Source organism: Calidris pugnax, unplaced genomic scaffold (assembly GCF_001431845.1).
Source record: "Calidris pugnax isolate Ruff unplaced genomic scaffold, ASM143184v1 scaffold32, whole genome shotgun sequence".
NCBI classification, from domain to species: domain Eukaryota; kingdom Metazoa; phylum Chordata; class Aves; order Charadriiformes; family Scolopacidae; genus Calidris; species Calidris pugnax.
The window spans coordinates 7112380-7140004 of record NW_015090783.1 but is presented as its reverse complement, the minus strand read 5'-3'; the positions used below and the strand labels follow the sequence as shown (position 1 = coordinate 7140004).

General features: G+C 40.9%; 1 protein-coding gene across 2 annotated transcripts; it reads left to right on the top strand.

The window, feature by feature from the left end:
- On the top strand, positions 1-27625 carry ZDHHC8 (zinc finger, DHHC-type containing 8). Of its 2 annotated transcripts, XR_001414404.1 has the most exons (11): positions 1-148; positions 4618-4775; positions 7945-8117; positions 8804-8906; positions 12216-12307; positions 13677-13809; positions 14702-14819; positions 15551-15660; positions 18621-19657; positions 22721-26173; positions 26845-27625. XR_001414404.1 is itself a non-coding variant. In XM_014965027.1 (10 exons), exons 1-10 carry the CDS (start codon positions 112-114, stop codon positions 22890-22892), a joined length of 2133 nt encoding a protein of 710 aa, XP_014820513.1. In that variant the 5' UTR covers positions 1-111; the 3' UTR covers positions 22893-27625. The 2 variants fall into 2 exon arrangements, 1 of the variants encoding a protein (XP_014820513.1); XM_014965027.1 differs by having other exon boundaries at positions 22721-27625.

Below are 27625 nucleotides of genomic sequence, written 5' to 3'. Positions count from 1 at the left end.
TTACCTGTAACTTATCTTCTTTACAGGTGCCCCTGGTTGACAAAAGCCATCTCCCCAGCCATCCCAGTGTACAATGGGCTCGTGTTCTTGTTTGTACTGGCAAACTTCAGCATGGCAACTTTCATGGACCCTGGAGTTTTCCCACGAGGTAACAGAGAATGGGACTGTTGTTGGGGGGGATTTGAAAACCCAAGCCAAAGGAGGTGTCAGGTATCCAAATATACTGTTTGCTGACTAATCTCCTTTTTTTTCTGGTAGTCTTTCTTATAGACTTTATTTATTTATTTGTTGTATTCAGCTGGCAATAGAGGTGGGATGGTGGTGAAATACTGGATACCCTCCATTTCTCTTCGGAGCTGGGAGGCGTCAGTTGTCCCTGCACTTGCTCAGACTGGCAGTCGAGGGCACAGGGTTGCACAGAATGGTTCTCCTTGAGTAGCTCTCCTGACTGATGTGATTGCGACTGCCATCCTCTGTGTCATGCTGGCACATTGCATTTAAGTCACTGTCTTCGCAATAGGTAGCAGAGCATGGTGGAGGGGAGAGGCTAAACTCTCTGAAATGGCTTCATCAAAGCAGACCTTCCAGAAAGCCTTAAAACAAATGCAAATGCCTTGAACGCTAAAAAAGATAATGATTAAGGCTTGCCTTAGAGTGTCTAAAAATGTATACATTTAGAAAGATATGCCTGCTTAAATTAGTACTGATTCACAGCTGATTAAATAGGATAAAGATCACTCAGCTTTCCCTAATGGGAACCACAGTGCAGCTATCTCTTTTAACACATCCTAATGAGAGAATTATCACCTCATTTTAACTGTCTTCCAATAATTATTCGCATGGAGTTTGCAGTGGAGACTGCTCTAGGCAGTATTGCTAAATCGTGGATCTGTACTCTCTGCAAGCTGTGCTTTCTCACCTCTATTCACAGAATTCAATATCTATTTTGAATTGCCACCTGACAAGAACAAGGCACCTGTCCTGCTGGCTTCCCTGAATGGCAGGTGCCGGGTTTCTCCAGGTAGTGGGGCCTAATGATGAACAGCTGTCTGCCGTTCCCTTCAGCTGAAGCTTTTGAGCCCCTGATTAAGTGTTGCAGCACTCCAGTTAAGGAAATAATTATGTGTAAAGGCAAATTAGGCAAAGGCAAGATTCAGTCATTTGTGCAAGATTAAGTGATGCAGTGTTTAGGTTCTTAAAAGGTACAAATAGGTGCTAGTGAGATTTTTTTCAAAAGAGCTTAAGCACTCTGAGCTTTTAACAAGTTCCCTGGACTTTTTAGTTCCTCTGTCTCAGCAGACATAGCAGTGCTTCAAATAAAGCATGTGTGAGGTTACCGAAAGCATCCACGCTCTTTGCCTCTGTCAGGAGGAGAGCTGGAATGAAGTTGTTCAGTTTTGAAAATCTCAGTCTGGGAATCTAATATCTTTGTGCAACATGGTTCCCTCAGATCAAAGCCTGCAGCTGAGCGCTCACTGTGCCCTGTGAGTGATCGGTACTGAGTATATTGTAAATTCATACCTTCCTTTCCCTTCACTAGCTTCCTTTTGCAAACAAGTTCTTTATTTTGACTTTGCATTTAAAGGAGAAACACACAGGGAGATTAAATAGAAGCTTTGAAACTTTCTCATCACCTAAAAACTTCTTTCCGGTGAGGGTGACAGAGCCCTGGAACAGGCTGCCCAGGGAGGTCGTGGAGTCCCCTTCTCTGGAGATTTTCATGACCTGCCTGATGCAGTCCTGAGTGATGTGCTCTGGGCAATCCTGCTTTAGCAGGGGAGTTGGACTAGATGATCTCTAGAGGTCCCTTCTAACTCTGACAACTCTGTGATTCCATGATTCCCATCTCCCTTAACATGAGGGAGTTGAGAGCAAAGCAAGAAGAGGAGCAGTTTCCTACAGCTTGCCTTTTTTTCTGTCTCTTTCTCTTCATTTTTGGACGTGGCCTTGTCTCTCTATTCTGTGCATGTGCTTGGTCTGGAGGAGGCTGGGGGCAAGGGGAGTGGGGAAAGGACAAGAAAAGGGATGGAAGTCATCCTGGAAGAAAGTAGTGGAGTAGGAGTTCAGATGTGTGAAGGAAGCAAATTGATAAGGGGAAAAAAAAAAAGGATGGAAAAGACTATAAATACCAATGCTGGGAGGAAAGAGGAGCAGATGTTATTTCAGATGACAAGTGTGCATGTGAAAAAAGCTATCACCGCCCCACGCCGCCTGCAGAGCTGCCAGTGCAAGGAGTTAAAAAACTGTAGGAGTGATTTGAAATGAATGTACAATGGATCTATTTGCTTTCTGTTATTGAAATTAGGTTTAGTCGTCTTGGTTTTCAAGCTTCTTAGCACATTTCTGAAAGTTATAAATTTAGCTAAAACCAAAACAGCAAATAAACAATGCAAAAAGCTGATATTCTCACTAAATCACGTGATTCCTTTAAGGAAGTCACCAAAAATCATAGGATACGTTATAAAACTACGAGACTTGGCTGCCCTGTGGCAGTGGATCAGAGTATGAGAATCTGTGCAGTACGATATGTTCCTCTGGCAGTGTATTCTTCTGCTCAGACCACTGAAAGCTGGAAATATGCAATACAGCTAGAAATGTGTTTAAGCTTACAGGTTCTCTGGCGGATAAGAACTTGAGTTATGGAGTGAAGTAAACTCAGCTCACTTTTGTATTGTTGAAGAGGGCCTGAATCAAACTCCCAGATCCATTATTCATTTTTGAATCATTTTTTAGTTTGTTGGCTCTGTGAATGTTTCTGGGATGAATCAGGATTGGCTCTGTGCGAGTGAGTTGCCAGTAATACGCCAAAATGAATGAGATGGAAAGGAAATATTAAGTCACTGAAATTGGGGCTACCCCAACAAATCTGATTTACAGTCTGGGTTGAGACTGGTAATGTTTTTTGCTGGCTAATTACAGATACCAACTACAAACTGGCTTCCAGTATTTTTGATGTGAATCTCTTTTATACAAACTCTTCAAGTGTGTGTCAATTCTGCAGGACTAATGTGTTTAAATACATGTAGGTATATACAACGTGCAGACTTTTTGTCTGCATAGTTGGGGTTTTTGTAAGAGCTTAAATGGTGTGACTGTTCTAGTGACTCATTTTTATATGCCCACATGTATTAATACAGCATGGGCCAATTTATGATAGTACTGAAGAACCTACAGATTGTATTTATAGAAGTGCCTAAGGGATTTACAGTCTAGCTCTCTCTAGGAGTCCCACTGACTAGTTATGAAGGAAACTTACAGAGTGGTGCCAGTACAGCACTCTACTTCACGCACAAACGTTAATCCAGAGAATAGTCTTGCAAGGTAAATACTGTAGCTGAGCCAGATCCCAAGCTCAACTAAGTGAAGAGAGTAAATGGAAATTGGATCATGTTAACACACCTAGAGAAGATTTAATATAGAACTAAGTGACAGTGATTGATGCCCCACTGGGACAATATTATCAAATTCCACCTAATTTGGAGCCAGTCAACCCATGCCAGCTACACTATAATGTTTATCCAGATGTTAAATAAATGTGAACTTATTAGACTTTTCTCTGTCAAAAGGAAACAAAGATCACAGGAATCTAGAATAAAAGATGAACTTTCATGAGTGTCATTCTCATTTTTTTTCCTTTTCTTCCCAATATATATTTGTCTGTTATAGACTGGCTTTTATTTTGTGCATTTATTTTTAAATGGCCTCTTTTCTTAAACAGGGCAGCGCTTAGCTGAGATGATAAACCATCTGCCCTCCGTGTTGTCCCTAATGAGATGACTGCGATATTGTCATCCTCACCTTACTAATGGCAAAGAGAGGCTAAATGACTAGCTCAAGGCCACAGAGTGAGAAAATTAGAATACAGGACTTCCTGACTTGCAGTCCTGTGCTCAGATCAGTAGACCATGCTGCCTTTGAGAGAGGTGAGATCTTCCCAGTTACGTACTGTTACTAAAGCAAGAGCATTCTGGGTATGCTGTGAGGAGGTGAGCACGGGATGTGCTGTAAAGAAGTAAGCATGGATGTAAGGACTTTTCACGGGCACACACTGTGGCATCAGACTCCCTGGATCAACAGTTCTTTGGGATGATTGTGGGCTGACACTAGAGTGCTGAACAAATCATTGTCGCTTAGGGTCATCTGGGTTGATTTTGGGTGTTTGAGCTAGCACAACCTTCTTCTAGTTTTTGTCAATGTAATTTCTTTATGCACTGGTAGACTAGCACTTAATTCATCCCAAATGCGTGCAGCAGAACTTCTCGCAGCAGGGGTTGGGTGATTTCCATCCCTTCTTTGACTCTAGTCTGCAGCTGATCTTATTGATTTGGGTTGTAAATGCTGGCTAAGATAAGACTCAAACACCTCTCTTTGTCCAGAGGCTGGTGAGTGAGGCTGCACAGCACTCCTATGTGAGGTGCTAAAATGAGCCCTGATCACTGAAGTGTTCTGCTGCCTGGATAACCTGTTCTGACAGTCTGTCACATCCTCCACTCTTGTTATTTCTCTGACAAGCCCAAGAGCACGTGCAGTGCCCCTGTGTCCAAGGCACTGACTGGATTAGCTCTTTTATCTTTACCCTCTGTTATTTCCACTAACTTTTAGTTTTGCATTGAGCAGCAGATGAAGATGAAGATAAAGACGATGACTTCCGAGCTCCGCTCTACAAGAATGTGGAGATTAAAGGAATCCAAGTACGGATGAAATGGTGTGCCACCTGCCACTTCTACCGTCCTCCACGCTGCTCTCACTGCAGCGTCTGTGACAACTGTGTTGAGGTAACAGATTACATGGTCCGTTGGCTTTGCCTCAATGATGAGATTGCATGTACTACTGGAAACATGCAGTTGGGTGGGTCCCCCAGCTTTTCAGTTCTTGGAAGTTCCCAGCTGTAGCCTTGTTGATGGACTCCTACTAATTAGTACCATTTGAAACATAGCCCTCAGTTATAATATATGCTACATATACAGTGATGTTTGATGTCGTCTTTGTTGCCAGTGATAATAGGAATAAAAATGTGTAGTGCTGGTTATGTCTTCCTTGAACTAGCTAAGGGATAGTGAATGTAGAAAAGGGGTGAATGAAAGTGTTGATGCAGAGGCAGAATTCAGGAGAGCAGAAAATTCAGGGTGAACCATTGTAGGTTTTCAGATGTGAGCTTTAATCATTTAATTTGGAATAAACTGTGCCTACGTTATTGGATAAGCAGCGAAGCTGGAGTGGTGTGTGAGCTTTAGGAAAACCAAACTTGGAATTCAGAAAGTGGTTCTCTAGTCAATGGAGGGACCCCATGTTTATTTCAACACCCCAGCTCAGAGCATGAACTTATTCATGTTTCTAATGTTGGTCACTCTGAATTATGGGACTTCCATGTTTCTTGATAGCCCTAGGGTCTTGGTGAGGCACACAGGATTTTTTAAAAAATAACCCCCAAATCCTAAGATGTGCTTTTGGGCTATAAACAACTCCCAAACTTGTAGGTACAGAGTGCTGTGTCCACAGCAGTATATTGCCTGGGGGGATTTTTTTATTGCTGAGCTAAAAATTCCACTTCTTAAGGATCATTTCTGCTGCAAGGTCTATTTTTTTTTCCAGTAGAAAGATGAAATCTTTAATATGTCTAAAATATATTCAGCTGTAGGAATTAGTAATCAGAAAGGGAAAAAAATACCAGAGTCAGCTAGAATGTTGTATACACCATCTTTGTCCTAATCCTCTTTGCCATAAGCAAGGGAATAGTCCCAAAGAAAGCAGCACAGTTACGTGTGAGAGAAAGGCTGCCTGGGTTTATTTTGTGTCAGTCATTTTCTCCGTCAGGGCAATATATATCTGAGTTATAATTATCTGGAAGCAGTGCTGTGTCTAGTAACTATTGATAAACAGGACAAGGCTATTCTATTGTGGAAGACCTTAGAAGGATGTGGAATTTGAGAAGATGGAGAGTAAGGAGCTGCCAAGGTCCCTGAGTAGAGAGGAATAGCCACAGCTATTCATAAGTTGTGTCACACAATTTCTTTAGACTGCTGTGAATTGTTGAATAGAGCTGGATGTTTTTGTAGAAAACCTGAGTCATATATTCCTCATATTTAGTTTTAAAACATAAATGTTTTCACTAATTCTAAATCCTGATGATTGTTTAGATGATGGTAAACTCTCAGTTGTCCCATGAAATTTCTTTCTTCTGCCCTTCCCAGTGGATCAGCGTGAAAATTCATTTTGAACAAATGAAGTTTTCTCAGAACAAGATTGCTCAAAACTCACTGGTGTAAACACTTGCAATTTCATGCTGCCATAGGGCCTCCATGGAGTCAGTTCAGCAGCAGAAATGAAAATGGGAGAGAATCCAAAAGAAACCTAAATAAAATAGCAGAAGGCAAGGTGACTCTGCCTAGCTCTCCAGAAGTTTTATTGATGGTCAGATCAGTTAAATGTGCCTTACTATTCTTGTGGGCCAGTCAGAAGCTCTGCTTGTATAATTAAATTATAACTGCTGTGGAGGAATATAGGCAAAAAGCATTAATGACTTCTGAATCAATAAATCACGGTCTTAAACAGCATGCTTTATTGATTCTTGTGATGCCTTTTCCCCACTCACCTGTCTATTCTAGAAGAGCTTACAGATAGGAGTGATAGGAGTGACTCTATTTGCTTTTCTGTGTGGAACCCATTGAGTTTGTAATTCACATCTTGTCACTTCCAGTCTAGAATGTGCAATAAAAATTCTTTTCCCAAATATAAAACTTCTGAGCTAATTTGATAAAATTTAACTAACAACACAAGCCAACAACACTTGCAGAAATAAAATCAGTTAAAACCTAAAGCCTGCTGTGACCAGGGGGACCCAAAAATGAATCTGTGACAAAAGTAGTCAGATTTTTGTTTTCTTTACTGAAGTGTGTGCAGTGGGTACTTATATAGTTTCATAAAGGATAGATACTTTGGACTGCATACAACCAGATTTGCATAATAGATACATGCTATGTCAGCATTTCAGATATAGCCTGAAATTATCTTTATTGAATTGTCCCTGACATTTTCTAATGTGCTTTGAGAAAGCTCTAATCCATTTTCTTGTACTTTGTAAACTTTTGATAAATATATTGTGCAAAACTTAAAAATACAAAAAACCCTTTATCATCATTGTTTAAAAATAGCATTAGCATGAAACAAAAAATAAACAATTCATCTGTTGATGTAGTGAGTGTGTAATATCTGTTCTGAAGAATGCACAAATTAGAAGGGTTTATTCCTTGTACCTGATCTTGTCTTCACATTAAGAATAAGCCCATTGAAGACAGTGGATTTACATGCTTATAAAACTTTGTAAAGGCACTTGAAGGGTGTCCATGGCTTACCCTCGTTATTAAATCTCCTGTTAAAAGTGATCTGACTTTATGAGGGACTTAGAACTTTTAACAGAAACAAGTAGGTTTGGGTTCATAACTATTCATGAACTTGTGCAGAACTTTGCCTGCGGCTTATCCAGATGTTGCTTTTCTTTGGAGAACTGCTTGGTAAAAAAGTATCTTTCATGGTGTCCGTTGTTTAAAGTGGATTCATTCAGCTTCATCTAAATGTAGAAATGTGGGGCAGAGAGTTATGCAGCAGTGTTGCATCTTCAAAACATTCTAGGTTATGAGAACTTCATTGTAATTGACTGCTCATGCTAAGTATGATAAAAAATTGTACTTCTACTGTAGCAGAAGCCTGTCTTTTTTTTTTTTTTAATCCTCTCTTTGAACCCTATAAACCCTGAAGTACCTCTCCATCCATAGATACAGGGACCACTTGGTCAATAGAAGAGCCTTTTAAAGAGAGTGCGGCATGTTGCAAAGCTGCAGAACTGGCCTGATGTAATTTTATATGATGGTGGTTCAGATTTATCTCTAAGACAATGTATTTCCTTTCACCATTTGGATATTTCTTGTCTCTCCCTGTCTTTACAAGGATTTTGACCATCACTGCCCATGGGTCAACAATTGCATAGGACGGAGGAACTACCGCTATTTTTTTCTCTTCTTGCTGTCCTTAAGTACGCATATGGTTGGAGTATTCACTTTTGGGCTCATCTTCGTATTAAACCATATGGAAAAGCTAGGAGCAGCTCATACCGCCATCACGTATCCTTTTTGGTCTTTCAAGACTCAATGTGTCCTTGAGGAAAATGTGAAAGAATTAATCTGAAGATTTGTCTGGAACTGGTGGAGACCGACTCCTCTCCTGATCACCCATTGCTCTTCCCCTGGAAATGTTTCATGCAGGTTTTCCTCTGTACCCAGCTGACCTCTGTAACCATCAATTACCCCAAAACTATAGCCAACCTTTTGTCTATCTCAATCCTTGCCATGACAACCCAGCAGAAGGATATGCTGGCTTCCTAAATTGCACTTCCAATTGGGTGTGACTCTAAACTGCCAGGTACTATTTGGTTGTATTAAAACTCTCTTACTGTATTTTAAAGCAGAGTTTGCCGTGGAAGCAATCCCCCTGCATGTTAGGGTAATACAGAAACCTCTGGCTCTGAGGGGTGCTACCCCTCGTGATAGATTAGTGCAGAACAGTCTTTACAAGGTGGCTAGAGCCAGAATCACTGAGTTCATATTATTTTTTAACCATCTCAATGATAAGGGCCCAGGCTAGGAGCAGATGGACTTAACTTTGAGAAAAAATTCAGTCGCTCTAATTATAGGTGAGGGACACCCTCCCTTTTTCCAAGATATTTTGTTTTTCCTTCTTTTCCTGTTCCTCTCCTTCATAGCCTCTTTTTCCCTTCACTCATCCCAGTTTCTTTAACTCCTGGATACAGAATGGCTGTCATGTGTGTGGCTGGGTTATTCTTTATTCCAGTCATTGGTCTCACTGGTTTCCATATCGTTCTAGTGGCCCGAGGGCGCACAACGAATGAACAGGTAAGAAGCAATCCTTCCTCTGCGTTTGTGGCCAAGACGTTGAGTTGGGAAGCAAAGCCAGCAAGTCAGCTTGGGTAAATCAAAAAAAATGATCCAAATCTTAGCAGTAACAGTCTTACTGGAGCTTTTGTGAAGATCTAGGAATATTGCCTATTTTTTATTTTCAGAAAGCAATGATTTCCCCCTTCTCACCACAAAGGATCATGCCAGGCTTATTTACCATTTAAAATTCACTCACGGCCTTGAAATAGGTTTTATGTGGTGAGTACAGTCAACCTCAGAAGTTTAAACTTTATAAGTCAGACTGAACAAACCATGAGATTCAATGAAAGAAAGAAAGGAAAAGATTAAGTCATGCTTTTGCCCTGTCTCCTGATATTTTGGACTCCCCCAGCTAACCCACGCTGCGTGTAATAGAGTCTGAGCCAGCTCTTTGTCTGGCTGCCTTTGTCTCTCTTGTTCTCATGCGTATGTGCACACGCACACACAGAGCCTGTTGGACCTAACTTGTTTTGCTGCTCCAAACCAAGTGCCAACGTGTCATCTGGTGCCGATAAAGTCTGTAAAACTGTAGTTTCCCTGCAGTTACTCAAACGTATATAATCCGTGTGGGCAATCCAGACCTATATGCATGTGCATATCAATAGCATAGGTGATAGAGATCTAGTCATGGGATCTATAGCATGCCCCTGCCACCTGTAAGGGGTAGCTCCATTAGAAAGCTTGACACTGGGTCCTGCAGCGTGCTAGTCAGCTGCACAAGGCATTTTCAGCTTTCTTCCCAAGGCTAATTAATTGTGGGCATTCCAGTGCTTTCACAGCTCCAGCTCCAAAGCGCCCCTCACGCATCTGGGTTTTTTTTACATCACGCTTCTTTTTCACTGTTTTTTTTTCAAATGTATTTTTAATGCTTTTGCATCTAAGGGTGCTGTCTAGCTCCTGCTGAGCAGTGTGCTCTTCTGGCTAGCCTGCAGGCTGATGGCTTCATGCTTACGTAGCTTGTACGGCTGCTGTGCAGCCTGTGAGAGCTGAAGACATCTGTCTGAGGCCAGGCCTTCGTAAACTGGGATGAGATTGTCTCCTATCCCACAAGAGACAATAAAAACTTTTATCCAGAATAGTGTGGGAGGTTTACATAAGCAAAGAATCTGAAGTCATCCTGAATTGTTGCCTAACACGGCCTTTGAACAAAGCAGGCTTACCATAGCTGTAGATCTTTAAATGCTTTTCTCTGTCCTGCTTGGAATCAGCTGCTCTTAATTTTAAAATTAATTTTGGCCAAGTATTTGGTTTGATAGTGCTAACAATAGTGACATGAAACCCAGGGCATTTCAGTCTCACAGCCCAAGTCATGGTCTGCCTTAGGCTTGTCTTTGTGCAGTAGTGAAAACTGTCCATGAAAATTTTGGGTTGAGGAGGAAGGGAAAATGTAAAGAAATAAAAAAAGTAAAATTTAACTTCTCATGTTTGTGGCTACACTAACATTTAGGAAGGTTGAGAATTTTGCATTTAACTTGATTGAAATAACTATTGGAAAATTCATCTTAGCTTGATTTGGTTTCCTGAGCTACCAAGCCACTTGAGATTAATTTATATTCCCATGCCATTTTCTGAAAATTAAATATAATGTGTATATATATAGTTCTGTTAAGTCATACGCACTGCCTATCTGTAACTGGAGGATGGATGTTCCCAGCCTTCAGGTCCTTTTCAAAGGAAACATATCTAACTAATTAGAGCACCAGACCAGGAGTGATGGATATGAGATCCGCTCCTGGCTTTGTCACTGTTTTAAAACATTCATTTTTCTCCTGCAGTCTCAGTATTGATTCTCTTTTCTCACAGTGTTAGTTATCTGCTGGCAGCTTTCCAATTACAATATGCTCAACTATACTTGTCCTCTTTTCCCATTTTATAGGCCTGTGGTACAGACATTTTTGGTGGTTTACTGTAAATTTTTGGTATTTCTTCATTCCGGAGTTCGTAGGTTTTGAGAATTTGTAGTAAGCAGACTGTGATTTAGGAGTACATAGTGCCTGAGTTTAGATGTTTCCGAACTTTCAAATGCCTCTGGAATTCTTTTATGGAATCAAAATAACCCATAACCCAACATCTGCTCATATCCTGATATTTTTAGTTTCTGAATAGAGTAAATAAATATCCTTCCGAGACTGCTTTCTATCAATGCATTCAAACTACTTTAGAAACCAAATTGATATAATTAGTAATATAATCTGTATGTTAGAGAAATTTTATTTTCATATTATGTTTGAGAAAATGGGCACAGAGATATGAAGTGCTTTGCCAGCATCTGGCACAAGTCAGCTGAAGCCCAGGATTGAATGCAGATGTGCCAAATGTCCAGGCCCATGTTTTAGTCATCGCGTTACTCTTCCAACACTCAGAACTTCCAACATTTCTTTCTTAGTCTTTTAAACAGTTTTATGTTATATCAAAGAGGCCAGCATAATATATTGCAAAATCATTTAATCGTTGTTATTTTATGTGCAAGTAATTAAAGTATTTCTGGTACTCTGTAAACTTGTTCCTAGATCAGAACTATGAGTTGATTAAAATTCATTACTTGCAAACAGCAACAGTAATGTTTTTAATGGCAACCACTATTAATCTCTCTGCCTTTATTGGTATTTATCCCCATATGGTGACTTTCAAGTATCTGCCTGTAGAGCACAAAGCCTTTATAATGCTTATGAAGCTTTGAATGGATCCCCCCAGTCTAATGAGGCTTGGCTTTTACTAAACTAGCTTATTTCCAAGCAAACAGCGTAATCACCAGGGAGTTTCTGGCACCCGCCCGCATATGGCAGTGTTTCGTACTGATTGTCACTAGGGATGGAATGCTGATAGAGAGGAAACATTGCTCTCATCCAACATTACGAATGTTGAATTGACATTCCTGTTTGTTTGGAGGGGACTTGCCAAGGCAGAGGAGTGGAAGTAACAGGGTTATGAAAGGGACCAAAACAGGATGTCTGTCTAACAGCAGGGCATGAATCTAGTGCAGGAGCAGCGTGGAGCGGTGAACCTGGCCACTTTGGAACCCAGTCCCATTGAGGTCACTGCCCTGTCAGGAAGGGATCTTTAGCTGGTGTGCCTCCTGGCTAGAGGCAGCTGATGGAGGTGGTGTGTGAGAGCAGGAGAGGGGAAGTGCAGCATTCAAAGCAAAACAATCTGTTTGGGAAGGACAGTAGGGTCAAAGCAAGGCATACTTGTTCTTGGCTTTCTGAGAGCTGGATGATGACTTTGATATAACCAGAGGTTTGAACGCTGTCCTGAATCTGTTTCCAGGTGACAGGTAAATTCCGTGGGGGAGTGAATCCTTTTACCCGAGGATGCTGTGGAAATGTGGAACATGTGCTCTGCAGCCCCTTGGCTCCCAGGTAAGAGAAATGCCCTCAACTGGGAATGCGGGAGGTAGGGTAGTTGTTGGGACAGAGGAAGAAAATGTGCTTGGTTGGGCTCACAAGTAAAAGACTGTTGATGAAATGACAGGGAAGTAAAGCAAAACATTCCTGAAGGCAGAGCTCTGTGGTAGCTGCTTCACTGGTGCATGGCTGTAACCCATCCAATTAGTTGCTTTCGTCATGTAATTCATAACCCTCGTCCCAAAAATCTTGATGTGAAATGAGCGTGTCAAATTACATCAAGAGCTGATATCCACTGGGTAAACAAGTTGGTGAAGACAAGGGTTTCAGTAACAAGGTAAGTTTCCGTATGTTACTGTATTCTCAACACAACTTTTTGCACTGTACAGTCAATGTCCAGGTGTTCTAGTCGTCTGGAGAAAAGGAAAGAATCTAAAATCAGCCTTTCTCCTTAAGACTTAAATCTAATTTAAGACTGCTGTGGTTTTTTGTCTCACTGGCACTTTCATTATCATAAAACAGATTTTCAATGAAGTCTACATCATGGAACTTGGGATTTTATTTATGTCTTTCTATTTTTGGGGAAATGGATTTATCGTTTCACATTTTGAAATCAGGATTTTAATGCAATAGATCAGATGGAGCATAAATATCCTGAGTACTGAGCTGTCCAGCCTGCAAACATGTTAATAATCATGCTACAAGATGACTTATTTGAGCCTTTTCAGGGTGTTGAGCAATTCCAGACCCTGACACTATTAAGTCCCTTTTTTTTTTTTTTTTTTTCCCTTTGCTGTGCAACAAATAAGTCCTAAAAGACTTACATGTGTTGACGTAAAGACACTGGAATAGCCGTTTCTCAAATTTACCAAAATGTGAAAATCAGGTCAGGATACTTTAAAAGAGATAGATATTAGAAGTCAGGAGACACTGCTGTTAGGAGACGGGTGTGAGTACTATCAGTATGGCTATTCTTAGATTTTAGCAAGCATAACGTTTGTGTTTTGTGAAGACCTGTTGGAATTGTCCTGTATATTGACAGTCACTGAGCCATCACTACCAGAATATCCTGTTCACTAGATAAAACACAGGAAGCTTGTGTGTGTGTTGATATGTATGCACTGTACAGCCACTGCCCAATTGCACTTAGAGAATTCTAGTCCGCTGGAAAGAAATTAGGTATCTAAAGCCAGCCATTTCCCTTTAGGATTTGTTTCCTCCTATAGACTTGTCTGTTTCTTTTGAACACTGTAAATGGACTTAACCTACCTCCATTTTGACACCTTCTTAAATCATAGCCTGGAAGCAGGAAGATTTTCTTATGCCTATGACTTGTTCTTAGGTTATTGTTTATTTTAATGATGACTGTTGAACAATTAATCAGGTACATAGTCGAACCCAAGAAAAAGCAAGCTGTGAGTGTGAAACCTCCTTTCCTCAGACCCGATTTATCTGAGCGACAGATCACGGTGAAGATCAGTGACAACGGGATCCAAGCCAATCTCAACCGGAGCAAGGTAAGGCAGCCTTCATTTAAGTGCTGCTTTTGGAGAGTATTGAGCATTATCAAGCCTGGGAATGAGTTTGTCCTTGAAAATCTCTTTGAGATGATGCACTTTCTGGGGAAAATGACAGGGGTTGAGTCCTTGTCATATACTTCATCCTCTGAAAGTAACCCAAGTTCCGTAACAGCAGCAGCTCTTGGTCCAGTAACAGCCCTTTTTGCAGCACTATAGTAGAATGCCTCTGAGCATCTTTCAGAAGAAGTGGCTGTTCTTTGCAACAGTTACTTTCTCTCCCAAGAGTTGCCACCTTTTGGTGTTCAAATTAATTTTAACCAACCTAACACTATGCAGGAACCCTTGTACCACCAGGTCAGCTGTTCTTCAAAGAAGTTTTTCAGCTGCCAGACTGCAGGAAGGCTTGTGGTCCAGTGAAAGGAATATTGGCTCAGAAGCTGAGTTCTCTCCTCTTCTTTCTTCAGTTTCTCCTGGCATGAAATAGAGAGGATTTGTTTAGTCATATAAAAAGCAGTGGATTCAAAAGAAGCTACCTTGCAAGATTTTTGTGGATAGTTACAAATTGCACTCTTTGGATAGTTGCTGAGAACTGCCTGGAAGGGTGCTGAAAAATGCTAGAAAACACCATTGTCTTCTATCACATATTAACTGGTGTGATGGTAATGCTATTTAGCATGCCAAGTACACTAGGATAGTGCATTTAAAATTATACTGGCTTCTTATGACAATGCTAATTTTACACATGGCAGTCTTTGTCTGCAGTGGATGATAAATCATGTTTGACATTAAAGGTATAGGTAGTTCTTGTTCTGTGGTGCATTCAGCACTTTGACACATGCTGTTATTTAACCAAGTTGTGGGTAATGATTGGTTCTTTGGTCGTTTTCAGTCTAAAATTAGCCTGGAAGGTCTGGAGGATACAAGTATGGATGTGCAACCACCTCTCCCACCCAAAGGAGATCCAAGCAAGTACTCGGAGCTAAAAGGGCAGCTGGGGACCGGTGAAGGTATAGTTGTTTGATCAGTGTTTTATTTTTATTACTAAGAAAATATTTCAGCCTCTTTAAAAGGCTTCTGGTATTCTTTCAAAACAGTAATAGGATCTGGGTGAAGGGTTTTTTTCTATTTATAGGAGATCTGAGCTAGAGGAAAAAGCAGCAGGAAAGGGGGAGAAAAGTCACTTTGAAGGGGTTCATTCAAGCCTAGGTTGGATATTTCATATCCATGTTGCAGAGTTTTTAAACTGTCTTAAACCCCTTCCTAAATTTTTGATCAATTTTAAAATGAAAAATGTCATTTTAAACTAAGGAATCAGAAATATTAGTATGAAATGCTTAGACATTACAAACTGAATTATTTCATTTATGAAAATGTGAAATTAAAGCTTTGATACTATTAAAAAAACTTTTTTTCGGACAAAACTAGTAGCTCAATTCAACCCAAATATCTAGTATTTCAAATTATGGCAAAATTTCCACTCACCAAAATATGTCATCCCACTTAGTATATTCTACCTTGTTTCTTCTTCTCTTTAGATTGCTGATGTGGCAGCAATGTACTGTTATTTCCACAGGGGCCCCATTGATTTTGGTGGAATTCTGCACAAAAGTACTGCAAGTTTCATTCTTTCCAGAATTCTTTCTCCTGGTGGCAGAGAATCAAGGATAGAAAGGAATCAGAGACGATAACTTTCTGTCCACACATTTTAATAGAAATTCCCTTTTTTTTTTTTTTACAGAAGGCAGTCTTTCACCCAAACTTATCAGCCCTCCTACACCTGCCATGTACAAGTATCGACCAGCTTTCAGCAACAATCCCAAAGTCCACTACCACGCTACGGCTGAGCAGGTGAGCAAGCCTGGGAGAATCTGCTCTCAGCTAACACGGGGCAACATGGAGCTGAAGACAAATTCACCGCAGGGCTCTAGAGAATGTCAAAGTGTGAAAGTAAATAACAACACTTGGCATTGTTGCGCGATAGTGAATATTTTCACTATGCTCCTTATGAAAACATGTCTGCTTTCGCAGCTTTCCTCTGTTGAGCTTGACACGTCTGTCCTGCTGACAGGCATCCACTGCTGCTTTACCAGTGTCTTGGCCTGACCCTGAGATGCTGAGAAGTGTCACCTCCCATCGGCTTCTCCTGACACAGGTGCCAACTCACATTCACTTCAGAGGGAGCTGGGCATGCTTAGTGCTTTCCTGGATCAGACCCTTTAGCCAACAGACAACATGCTCAGTGATTCCTTAAGATGTCAGCTTGCAAAACAGAAAGAACTTTTAAAGCATCCCAAGAGATATTTTAGTTAAAATTAATGGAAGATTCCTCATGTTTGACCTTCCTTAGCACCTTCTCAGCGCATTTGGGTTATACAGAAAAAAACCTTTCCTAACACTTGGCGTCATTTTCTCCTATCAAGAAAACTGAGGTCCAAACAATTAGAGAGACTTGCTTTGGAATGTTGCCTGTGTTCTCTTTTGCTTAGGAGTTCTGAAACAGTTTACACTGTTTCCTTTGGAAGCAGACTGCAAAAGCAAGCCCACTGCTAATAGGCTTGTTTTTCTCACTTATTTCTCATGGATTTGTTGCAAGTATTCCTTGGGCCCTCAGGACCTGTGAACAGCAATCTGAAAATCTCTGGTCTAAATTGTAATATTTGCAATATCTATCCAAGTCTTCACACACCAGTGGAGATAAACACACATACCCCACACAATGCAGTTTTCTTACAATTAATTTCACCAGGTCCTCCAATGTCACCCCTGCAATAACAAGGAGGGGGTGATATATCTCTACCATATTTTCCTTTTCAATTATATAATTGACTGCAGCAACACTGGAGTAAGACTGGATGTTCCTTAAATGGTGAAGAGAACTTTTCTGGTATCCTTCTCATTTTGAAAAGGAAGATGGTGATAGGTGGTAGAATCCAGCTACCACCAAGTTCGGGTTTTAGTCTTGCTGCAATAATTGTAAATCTTATTCTCTGGATTTGTGCACTTAATGAAGGAAAGATTGGCTTATGAAAGGGAACATAAGAACAGTAGTGTGTTCACTGTATCCAAAAAGTTTAATATCATATCATCTTCAGTTTATTACATGAAAAATGACTTGACATCAAATTAAAAATAGTCTGTTTATAGGCATCAGCTAGCATTTTTTGAGCTATGTAAGCAACAGTATTTTGGGTCATGATGCAAAAGTCAGGGAGCCGTGAAAGGCAAGCTTGTTTTATTCATTCAGTACATAGCTATAGATACGCTAGGGATATAGGATAGGTTCTGATTAGGCCAGGAGATTGGGCAGTGTTATGAAATGATAATGGGGTACAGCGTCTTCACTCTGAGGGCTGCTGTTTCATTGCTAACCTGAAAAGATGTTGTTACTGTAGACTAACTGGTGTGCACACAATCAGCTTTGTGGACTTGTTCAATTTTATAGTAGTCACAACTTTCTAGTAGTGAAGTGGGAATATTATAAAAATGAGTTGGCTTGGTGAGCCGATAGGATACCATGTATGTGTCTGCCAAGCCGTATCTAAGTATAAGGTACAGAGGGAAAGAGACGAGCTGGTGTGAGGAATATCATGTTGTCTCTTCTGTATCAGTTCTTCAGCCTGTCAATGTAATTCTGCTTTTGAGCTGTGAAAGCTGTTAGGAAAGAGGGATTGGAGCACAAGGATAAGTAGCACAAATATACTCACAAGCTACGTCATTGCTCTCTCTTCCTCGTTTTACAGGCTGTCACTTGGTCTCCTTTTTCCAGAGATGGCCAAATTTAGCACCATGCTCTAGAAGATAGTGAGCTGGTTTGCATATTTCCCGATCTTGTAGCTGAAAGAAAAAAACTTGAAGGAAAATGCAGAATAAATCAGATTTTTGCCAGTTAGGCTTTTTTGGATAATTTTTCCTTTAAAAGAAATCAGATAAAGAACAAACTGCATTGACTGCGTTTCTGGTGAAATATGTGATTGATAGTAATTCTTTGTTTGCAGAGCCAATGTAGCCTATTTATTATGCAATATGGCAAATTCTTCCTTAAAAATAACAGCAAAAATTATTTGCTTAGCACAGGATGGCATTTTAAGTGAACAGAACTGTAAGCAGTCTTTCATAGAGTAAAACAAAGTGAAGTCCTATATGTTTTCAATGCATGTAAATAAATTATGGCCTATGTTTCCTTCTCTAATGTGCCTGCTCTCTCCTACAGAGGCAATAAAAAAAAGAAAATTGCTTAGTTTTGTTGTCTAAATGGTGGGAAGGAGCCTCTCTGCTTTAATTAATCTTAGGGGCTTAGTTTTTAAGACCTATGACCAGAAATGCAGAATTACTGAATATTCATAGCTCTGAGTAAAGTGGATAAAAGTGTGCTGGTCCCCAGTGTGTTGAAATGAAGCCTAAAGTATTCTGACTCAGCACGCAAAACCAGACATCCCTCAACTCAAGAACTATTTGTAGAAAACTTGAAGTGCTTTTTCCAAGGGCAGTATTATCAGATTACAATCTGATTTACTTTGACTGAGACCTAAGTCTCAGTCTAGAAGGTCTCTCAGTGTCCATGTATTGACATATCCATTACTGTCAATATTATTTAGCACTTACTATGAATAACTCCTCCTTGCTTCTAAGGTGCTTATTCTTATGCTGAAGAAGAGTTAGGAGATTCCTTGTAATGAAGCTGTGTCATAGCTGGGTTGAGAGTCTCAGAGAAGACCTCTAGTTCTTTTCTTCCCATGCACTTACCATGGAGAGCAAACCTGTACTTGCATATCATTGGCTTCTGTTTCTCATATTCCCCTCTGTTTTAGATCACCATGCAGGAGGGACACAGTCAAGGGGCTCTGATAGAAGAGGATGGCAGAAGCCTTGATTACCAGTCTGAACCCAGCTTGGACATCCCCAGCTATCGGAAGAGCTCCCTCCACAAGACCTATCAGTCTTCCCCGCTCCAGATAGATTCCTTTGCCATCAATTCACGATCCCTGAGCCTGAAATCTGCTGGCAGGAGAGGGACAGAGAAAGTGCCCCTTCATCCAATAAAGTCTGAAGGGGCAGCTTCCACCCCTTACAAAAGCATCTTTTCTCCCAATTCCCTGTCAAACAGAAATGGGAGTCTTTCATATGACAGTTTGCTAAACCCCATGTCACCCTCGGGGAGGAAGTGCATCACCCATTCTGCAGTCAGCTCTGTTGGGTACCATTCCCCATATTTATCAGCCAAAATGTGCCATCTACGGGGGAGTGAGCTGCAACGCCAACCACCGCAGAGCTTCAGCCCTGTGCTGGGGGGTCCAGCTCCACATCAGCGAGACCCCTCCCCAGTCCGCTATGATAACCTTTCCAAAACCATTATGGCATCCATCCAGGAGAGGAAAGAGATGGAGGAGAGGGAGAAGCTCCTCCACTCGCACCCTGATTCAGTGTTTGCAGACTCAGGTGTCTATGACACCCCTAGTTCTTACAGCCTTCAGCAAGTCAGCACACTCTCTGAAGACCCACGCAGCATGGCAATGAGATACGGATCTAGAGACAATCTGATGGCTGCTACCAGTTTTAGCACAAGGAACCCTATACTGCAGTCCTCAGTGTCTTCACTCTCAAGTGCAATGACAAGAGCACCAAGGACTTCCACAACCTCTCTGCAAGCTGATTTGGCCAATAATAATGTCCAGTCCCATCAAGCACTACAGGGCAGGGTGAGCAATGGCTCCTTCAAATCCCCTGGCCACCAAGTCCCATCATCCCCCACAGGGATGCCTAGGTCACCCTCTTATGGAGGCCCGAAGGCTGTCTCGTTTGTAAACACTGTGGAAATCACAGAGGTGCAATCAGTGGGAGCACAAAGGTACGTACTGCTTTAGGTGCTGCTTAGCAAGGTGAATTTGTTCGCAAGCGAGTGCAGGGCACAAAGCGCTTGGCTGGAGGTATGACCCATGTTACATGTTTGCTGTAGGCCAGCGAGGGTGGGAGGGTTGTGGATGCTCTTCAGTTCTGTGACAGCCTCATAGCAACCTCATTATGACAAAATGTTTGCACGTTTGCCATAACTTGAACTGCAGGTGGTCAATTAAGTTGTAAAAGTCATAGTGAGTTAGTGTCTTAGTTGAATTGGATAATTATTCACAAGATATGAGGCAGATTATGTCTCCCTTTATGCACAAAAGGGTGGAGCTGTTTTAGTTTGCAGCCTAAAGGGAGGATGGACCCGGCCACTGCTTGGACACAGAGGCAAAGCTGGGGTCACAGCATGTGCAAGCAAATATTACAGTAGGGGAAACAGGGGCCGAGACCAGTCCTGGAAATTGTGCTTGGCATAGAGAGCTGTGTATTTAACTCGAGTGTCCCATGGTACAGGACTGATGATACAAGCACAGACCATGTTGGTGTTGCTTTAGGGCCTTGCTGCCTCCTTCCTTTCTGTGAGAAAGTTTAGGGAGAGAGAGGATTTACTGTGCTGAGAGCCTGAGTAAGTGCTATCTGAACAAGACCTCAGCTGCAGCTTCTGCATGCACTTACCATTCTTTCTCTTCCTTCTGGAGGCTACAGGGCTTGGAAAGTCTGAGAAGAGCTACATGATCCCGCTGAGGATGCAGTATTTCAGCCAAGTTGGGGCCTTGGAGGGCTCCTCAGAAATAACTAGGTTTTCTTTGCATCTGGCTCTTACTGCACTTTGCTGTCCTCTGGTTAAGGTCCCAGGTTTCTCACTCCAGTATTGTCCAGCATTTTGGGGAAAGTTATTGAAATGTGGGAGAACCACAGGGAGGTCTCCTGAAGTTTAGTGCCAACAAGTTTTTCCTCAGTGTTTTCAAGTGAATTTTAGTCGTTAAGATGATTTGTCTGCTGGTGGAAGATGTAACTTTCAAGAGGTAGAGAGCCATCTTTTCCTCTTCATTTGTATTAAAGAAATGAGTCTATTTCAGTGAAAGAAGACCATTCTTTTGCCTTTCTGCCCTATGTTTGAGACATTAGCTGCTCATGTAGAAGAGATGCTAATATGAAAATCTGTTTGCCTCTTCTTAGTCTCTGGTTCTTGGTTATGCTGTCAGCCTGTTGGTCCCTCTGCTTTTACATTGTGCTTGCTTAAACTATAGAGCCTGTAAACTCACTTCAGTTCAGGTCTTTGAAGAAATGAAAAATACAATGTCTGGCAGAAGTGGTCCAGCTATTAAAATAGCCACAGATCCCATCAGATCTTAGAGTAAGTTGCAGATGCACGATAGGATCTTTTTCACTAAAGTTCCTAAAGTCAAGTCAAGTACCTAGATTAACAAATAAATAGCTTAATAAACTTGAAGTTTTTTACCTACTGAAGTAAACCTCCCACAGGCACTCTGTGCTTTGTAAGCCTAGCACGTTTTCTCTGTCAGTAACACTACAAATGACTTTCCCTTTCCCCCTCTCCCCTAACAGTCCCCAGATCCTTTCTGATTTGTTTCAGGAGGCAGACTCTGTTCTTCACAAGAATTTCAGGACTGACTTAGGGCTTTTATAATACTTCAGTGAGGTAAATGTAAAGTTCCATCCCAGAATATTTTGGGGATACAGCAGTGTTTTAGAAAACCACATATATTTTTTATATATTTATATATGTGTGTTTTGCTGGTTCAGATACCCACGACTCCATTCTCTAGTGCAAGCACAGCTTTAACAGGTAGAAGAAGCTGGGCTGGTGTGAGCTGATGGACCTGGTGTTAGAGCTGTCAGACTAGGTTGCCATATAAAAAGTTCTTTTAGTTTTGGAGCCATTCTGAACCTATTGAGAGCTATGTAAAAGTCCAGGGTAGTTTATTTTGTTTTGCAGACACATGTAAAGAAAGAAACTACCTTTTGAATACAGTTAATCCATCAAACCCTCTGGCCTCCAGAAAAAGTCAGGGTGTTCGGAAAGAGCTCAAGCTGTCTTGGTTTGCAGGCAGACAGAAAGTTTTCCCTTCTGGAAGGTCTCTCAGCCCGTGGTCACTGCTGCTGGCCTGGAGCCAGTCTTCCTGCCTGGAGCCAGGCAAACCCACCCTCCAGAAAAAGTCAGGGTGTTCGGAAAGAGCTCAAGCTGTCTTGGTTTGCAGGCAGACAGAAAGTTTTCCCTTCTGGAAGGTCTCTCAGCCCGTGGTCACTGCTGCTGGCCTGGAGCCAGTCTTCAGACTGAGGCAAACCCATTGTACAGGAGTAAGATGTGAGAATACAGCACACCACGATTGTCCTCGCAGTTCCAGGACAGTTCTTTGGTAGGCTTTTATCTAATTACTTTGTGAGTCTTGGGGACAAGACACATTAAGCTTTAGTGTGTAGTGGCCTAGATTTAAAAGATCTTTTGAGGAAAGTGTGTTGTCCATGCTCCCAGGCAGTGGGTCATAAGAAAGGAAATTATTTAAAAGAGTCCATCCAGAATATGGTCTTTTAATTACAGGTACCCTAGAGTGATTCCTGACTCGATTCAGTTTGTGTCTTCTGTCGTAATGAAGTCTTACGCTTCACCTCTCTTAGGTCTTTCCGAGAAGAGCAACATGATTTTGTTTAACTGGATATTAAACTGGGAAGTGTTTTTCCAGAATATTTTATTTCTGATTGTAAGACACAGTTTGGCTTAAGGTCAGCAGAGGTGACAGTTAAACCCTCCTTCCTCCTACAAATGCTTATTCAATTAGCTTGCTTCAACAAAGCATTTAAGAAAGTAATTAAATGAACAAACATTACTGGGGTCTGATCCACTAACCTAATGGCCAAATGAATTCTCTCATTTCAGTGGCTTTTCATCAAGTGTATTGGCTTCAACCAGGTTGCTCTCATGCTTGAATATTTTGCAACACTGGGACTCAGAGTAACAGGGATAGTTGTTTATCCTGAATGAAGCCATTCTGCTATGATACTTTCATCACTAATGTTCCATCTTTTGGTATTTCTTTTGATGCAGGGATGACATGCAGTTGAAGACACCTCACAGTAAAATAAATGGACAGCCAAAAGGAATATCCAGGTTGGGTTCAACATCAAGTTCCCAGGGGACGCCTGTCAGCCCTGCTAGACACTCAAATGTTAAGAAGGTGTCTGGAGTTGGTGGAACAACCTATGAAATATCAGTGTAAAATAAAATTAATTAAAAATAAAGAGCCATCCACTCAGCCAGCCATGAAGCTAGGAGCACTGTGAAGACTCAAATAACAACAAAGAAGGAACAGCAGCAGCCGGCCACTCTCCTTTTTCTTGTTTTGGGTTTGTTCGGTTTTCATCTTTCTCTTTTGGCCAAAAACCAGCTGCAGCCTTATTCTTGAGGGAATAAAATTGTACAGTCCATCAGACTTTTCCTGAACCGACAGGCAGGAACTGGCTATGACCTAACACCACAGCCACAGAGCGAATTTCTTTCATGCAAGAGAGCGCTAAAGCCATTGTGCGTGCATCTATCCAACAACCCTGTTGTGTACCAGTTGTGCTGTGAAAAAGTATGGTCAGTACAGGATTATTCAGTTTTTCCAATGCCCCCTCCCAGTTCTTCTGGCGAGTGATGTGTCCGGCAGGAGTCAGAGGCCCAACTGCTGTTTTCCTGCTGCCATGGAAAGCAGGCTCCCTGTGCTGGGCGGTCTGTGGGTGCGAGAACTGCTCTGTGTTCCCCAGGCGTTGCAGGTCTGGTTCCTCCTCCTGAGAAGGCAAGGGCACCTGGGCCACGAACACTCTGTCATCTTTAAAAGCCTCCCTGGTCCTGGATGGAGTGGGAGAAAGGATAGCAACAGCTTCTCACTGTCTGCCATTCACCTCCCTGTGTGTGAAATTGTGTGTGTGTGCGTGCGCGTGTGTTAGTCTCTCGTGGAAAAGGACCACAACACCAGTAAGGATCTTCCACTCTGACCTCTTGCTCCCTCTGGTTTTTAAAGGCTTCTCTGACTCGGAAACAAAACCAAGCAGATAAAAAAGGAAATGTTTGGATGGGAACAGATTTTAAACAGCTATCAGCTGCTTTCCCTGCACCCTTCTTATTACCTGTTGGATTTAGGCAATAACATGGTTTACTGCCTTGCCCTGGTGCCGTCTGTGTAATCCTGCAGCAAGGTTATCATAATCTGTTGAATTTACAGTGCGTGTAACTGAGCCAAGCATACATCTAAAGGATATAAATTTTCTGTCTGCCTAATTACTAGCACATTCCCTCTGGTCTTCAATACTGTTAGACAAAGGATTTTCCGTTTGGTTTTTTTTTCCCCTGGGGATCAACTTTTTAAAATAATATCAATCAAATCTGTTTAACATTCTGAGATTTCCTTTTCCTTTCTCCAGAAAACTACATTTGCTTTGTTGGATTTAACGACGACTTCACTATAAAAGTCAAGAAAGTGGTGCATTACTTTTGTCACAAATATGAGGACTCTGGCAAAGCTAATTTTGGGACAAATGGAATATTTTTTTTTCTTTTCTCCATTCCTTATCTCCTTTTCCTTACCATTTGGTTACCACCTCAGAAGTTAAAAGTACTGAGATCTGGACCAATGCTAACTAGCCAGATCATATGTGCAATTAAGAATATCTTGAGCAACTGTTGCCAAAGTCACTAAAAATGATTATTTATCACTGAACCAGTCAGCATACAAAACCTCAACTTTCCACCCGGTTCTCCTGGTGAATAGTTTTGACTAGAGAGCTAAATTCATCATTTTTCAGGATATTTGTTACAAGGGACTGAATCTTTTTCAGTCCTTGACTTTAATGGAGAGCTCTCTATATACTTGGTAGCAATTCAGAATGTGTTGATAACATCTTACTTGTTTCTATGTATGTTGGGATTAATTATTCCAGGAGGCAAATATTGACCTCAGTTTTGCCTGGTTAAAATCTACCTTTTGATTTGACAAATCCTGAAAACTGCTGCAATACATGCTTATTATGTATCTTGTATATCACATCATTTTTTGGAGAGGAAGGTTGAAGAAAACATAAGTTAATCATCTCTCTGTGTAATGCTCTATGTTGCCTGAAGGAAGAAACCTGAAAAACAGTGCAGCTGCAACAGGCTAAAGTTATGAGAGAGTGAGCTAGAAATCAGTGTATTTTTTTATTGCCTTGATAATATTTTAAATGCCTACTGTAGGGACATTGCAGAGCAGAGAAGCAATAGTCTTTCTATGCAGATTTGCTCACTGGCATGTAAAATATTGTCTTTATTTGGAGGCACTATGGTACCAGAAAGATGCTGGCAAATTGGATCAGGTACAGACAGAGCAATATATATTAAAAGACTGGACGGGCTGGGTGATGAGAAGATTTAAAGGGCTAAAAATACGCCACTGGCTAAGCATGAGGTGGAAATTGAGTATCATCATTTTACAAACACGTTAGTTAAAAGATGTAAAACCAAAGGTAAATCAAAGGGGTTGTGACTGGTAACCAATGCTCTGCATTTAGAAGGAGGTGGAAAAGATGGAGGGGAAGGGGCAGTGGAATAGTCTTCCAAGGCAAAGTATTGGAGAGTAACTGTTTAGGACAGTCAGACTGTATTTGGACAAGTCATTGAAAACATTTCTATAAGAGGGGAGCCTGGAGGGGCAAGGGGCTAGACCAGATGGCCTTATAGATTTCTTCCATCTTTAACTGTTATTGATCTGCAGCTCTACCCTGATGTTAACTCCTCAGGAAGAAGCAGTATTTCCTCAAGGACTGGAATTCACTCTGGTGCATAGAGTATCACAAGACTTACTTGTTTTTAAAGTATCGTGTATGCCATATGTAAGCCCTGAAAAAGAGGGGATATGCGAGACACTGAATTTGGGTAAGGGAGCTAGACAAGGGCACATTTTATCATGTATCTTTGAATACGTACATGAAATTCATGCAAGCAAGGCTGAAAATTTGCACCAATGTAATATTTGAGATTTGCATCCCAGTGATGCTCCACTTTGATCGTTCTTTCTCCTGCATTTATAAACAAAAAAGCTACTGAGGAACTTGAAGGGCCAAAGAGCCTTTGAAGTTAACTACATTAGTTCATGAGAGAATTTCTCAGTAAGACTAAACACAGTATTGTGTGTATAAAGCACTAATATCTAGGGTTATTTTGACATTGTTCACAAGGGGTAAGGGAGGAAAGAATGAATGCACTGTGTCATTACAGGTTCAGATGTAAGGATTATATATTTTGTGAGTAGTTTTGCCCACAGTTGAGAGACATTTGACTTGTTAATAGGTTTACAATGGTACCAAAGTCTCTTTTTTTTTCCTTTTGAGGTTTGCATATTATTCAGTGCACATAGCCTGGAGTAAATTATTCAAATCTTCTGAAAGAATAATCTAAGCAGAACTGTTAACAGGAGATTGCATGCAGCAAATCCAGACTAATTTCCATCCAAGGCACTGAACCTGCAGCTATTTTCTCATCAATGTAAGTGTCTGCTTTCATAGCTCCTGTTGAGGGACTGGGGACCTATTTATTAAAGGCTAATTTTGAAGCAGAATCCAGCCCATGTTAAAGTATAGTTCTTCAAGCAGTTTACAGACTAGCAGTAAGGTTCTTCTGCCCAGATAGTCTCAGTTTTTCCCGGCACTGCAGGCCAAATCTTCAGCTACTGTAAATTGGTGTGGCTCCATCAAAGCTCGTTTAAGAGATGCTAATTTACAGTAGGTGGGGATCAGCCATGAAAATCCAGCGCAAGTTAACACATCTTGTAAAGTAATTTCTTTATTTTTGTCATGTTTATGTCATGTTTCAGAAGTCTTAAATCTTTTCAACATATTTTTATTTTTAGCTGTGGATTGTAGTACTTATTTAAAAAACAGCAATAGTTTTTGTTTAGTTTATGCATCAATTTTCATTGCATATTGCATTTTATTAGCCGTTTGTTCCCTGTTCATACGCTCCCATTTAGGCTCCAGGTTTTCATTGTAGTACAATCTGCCTTGAAAAGTTGGATCTCTGTATCTTTAATTGTATAATATATTGAGTATTATGAAATTAAATGTACCTTACTACATGGGTGGGAGAGAGAGAAAATATTTTTACTTGAAGCCTTAATATTTTCTTTTTTTTTACTACTTTGTTTGTTGACCTCATAGGAAAGTCTGAATAGCAAAGACTTTGAAACTCTGGGCCAAATACTGCACTGATGTACAACCAGCATTTGGCCCCCTATGTCAAAACTGGATGCAGACATAACCTGAAGTGAACAAGGGAAAAAGCCTCAGGGTGGCATATTTTCCTGAAGATCATTAATAGAGTCTCAAAATGTGTCTGTAAGCAAGTATGTTAAAGAAGTCTTCAAGTCTCGAATTTTTAAGAAAGGTGATAGCGGGAACTGCCCTAATATCTTACATTTGCATTTTCTTTTTAAATTAAACAAAACAAAGCCAATGTAATTGCTTAGTTTGGTTAAAGTCAGCTCTAAGGGTTGCACAGAGCTATGTGTTAGTAGCCACGTGCAACAAATGAACTGTGTTGTGTTGCTGTTCTAAAATTGCTAATCAAGCATAATGTTACATCAACCTGGCCTAAGATAATCACCTCACGGGCGTTATAATGGACGTTCCTCAGATGATGCCTATTCTCCTATAAGCCTAATGTGGAAATTGCAATGTGGTTTTCTTTGGACTATATCTGTGGTCCAGACTAGAGATATAGATATAGATATATATATATTCAATATTTTTTTGTGTGTGGGAAAGATGGGGTCAAGGTTGCTGTCTCTGACAGTCTGGAAAGTTAATGTCGAACCGTTTTTATGGTCTGTATTTCACCTGTTCTGCCACCTTGAATTGTTGGAATGTATCCGTGCAGGCTTTGTGGAGCTCTGTCTGTAACCTTTTTTGTGGCTCTCGTAATACATATATATTTTTTAAA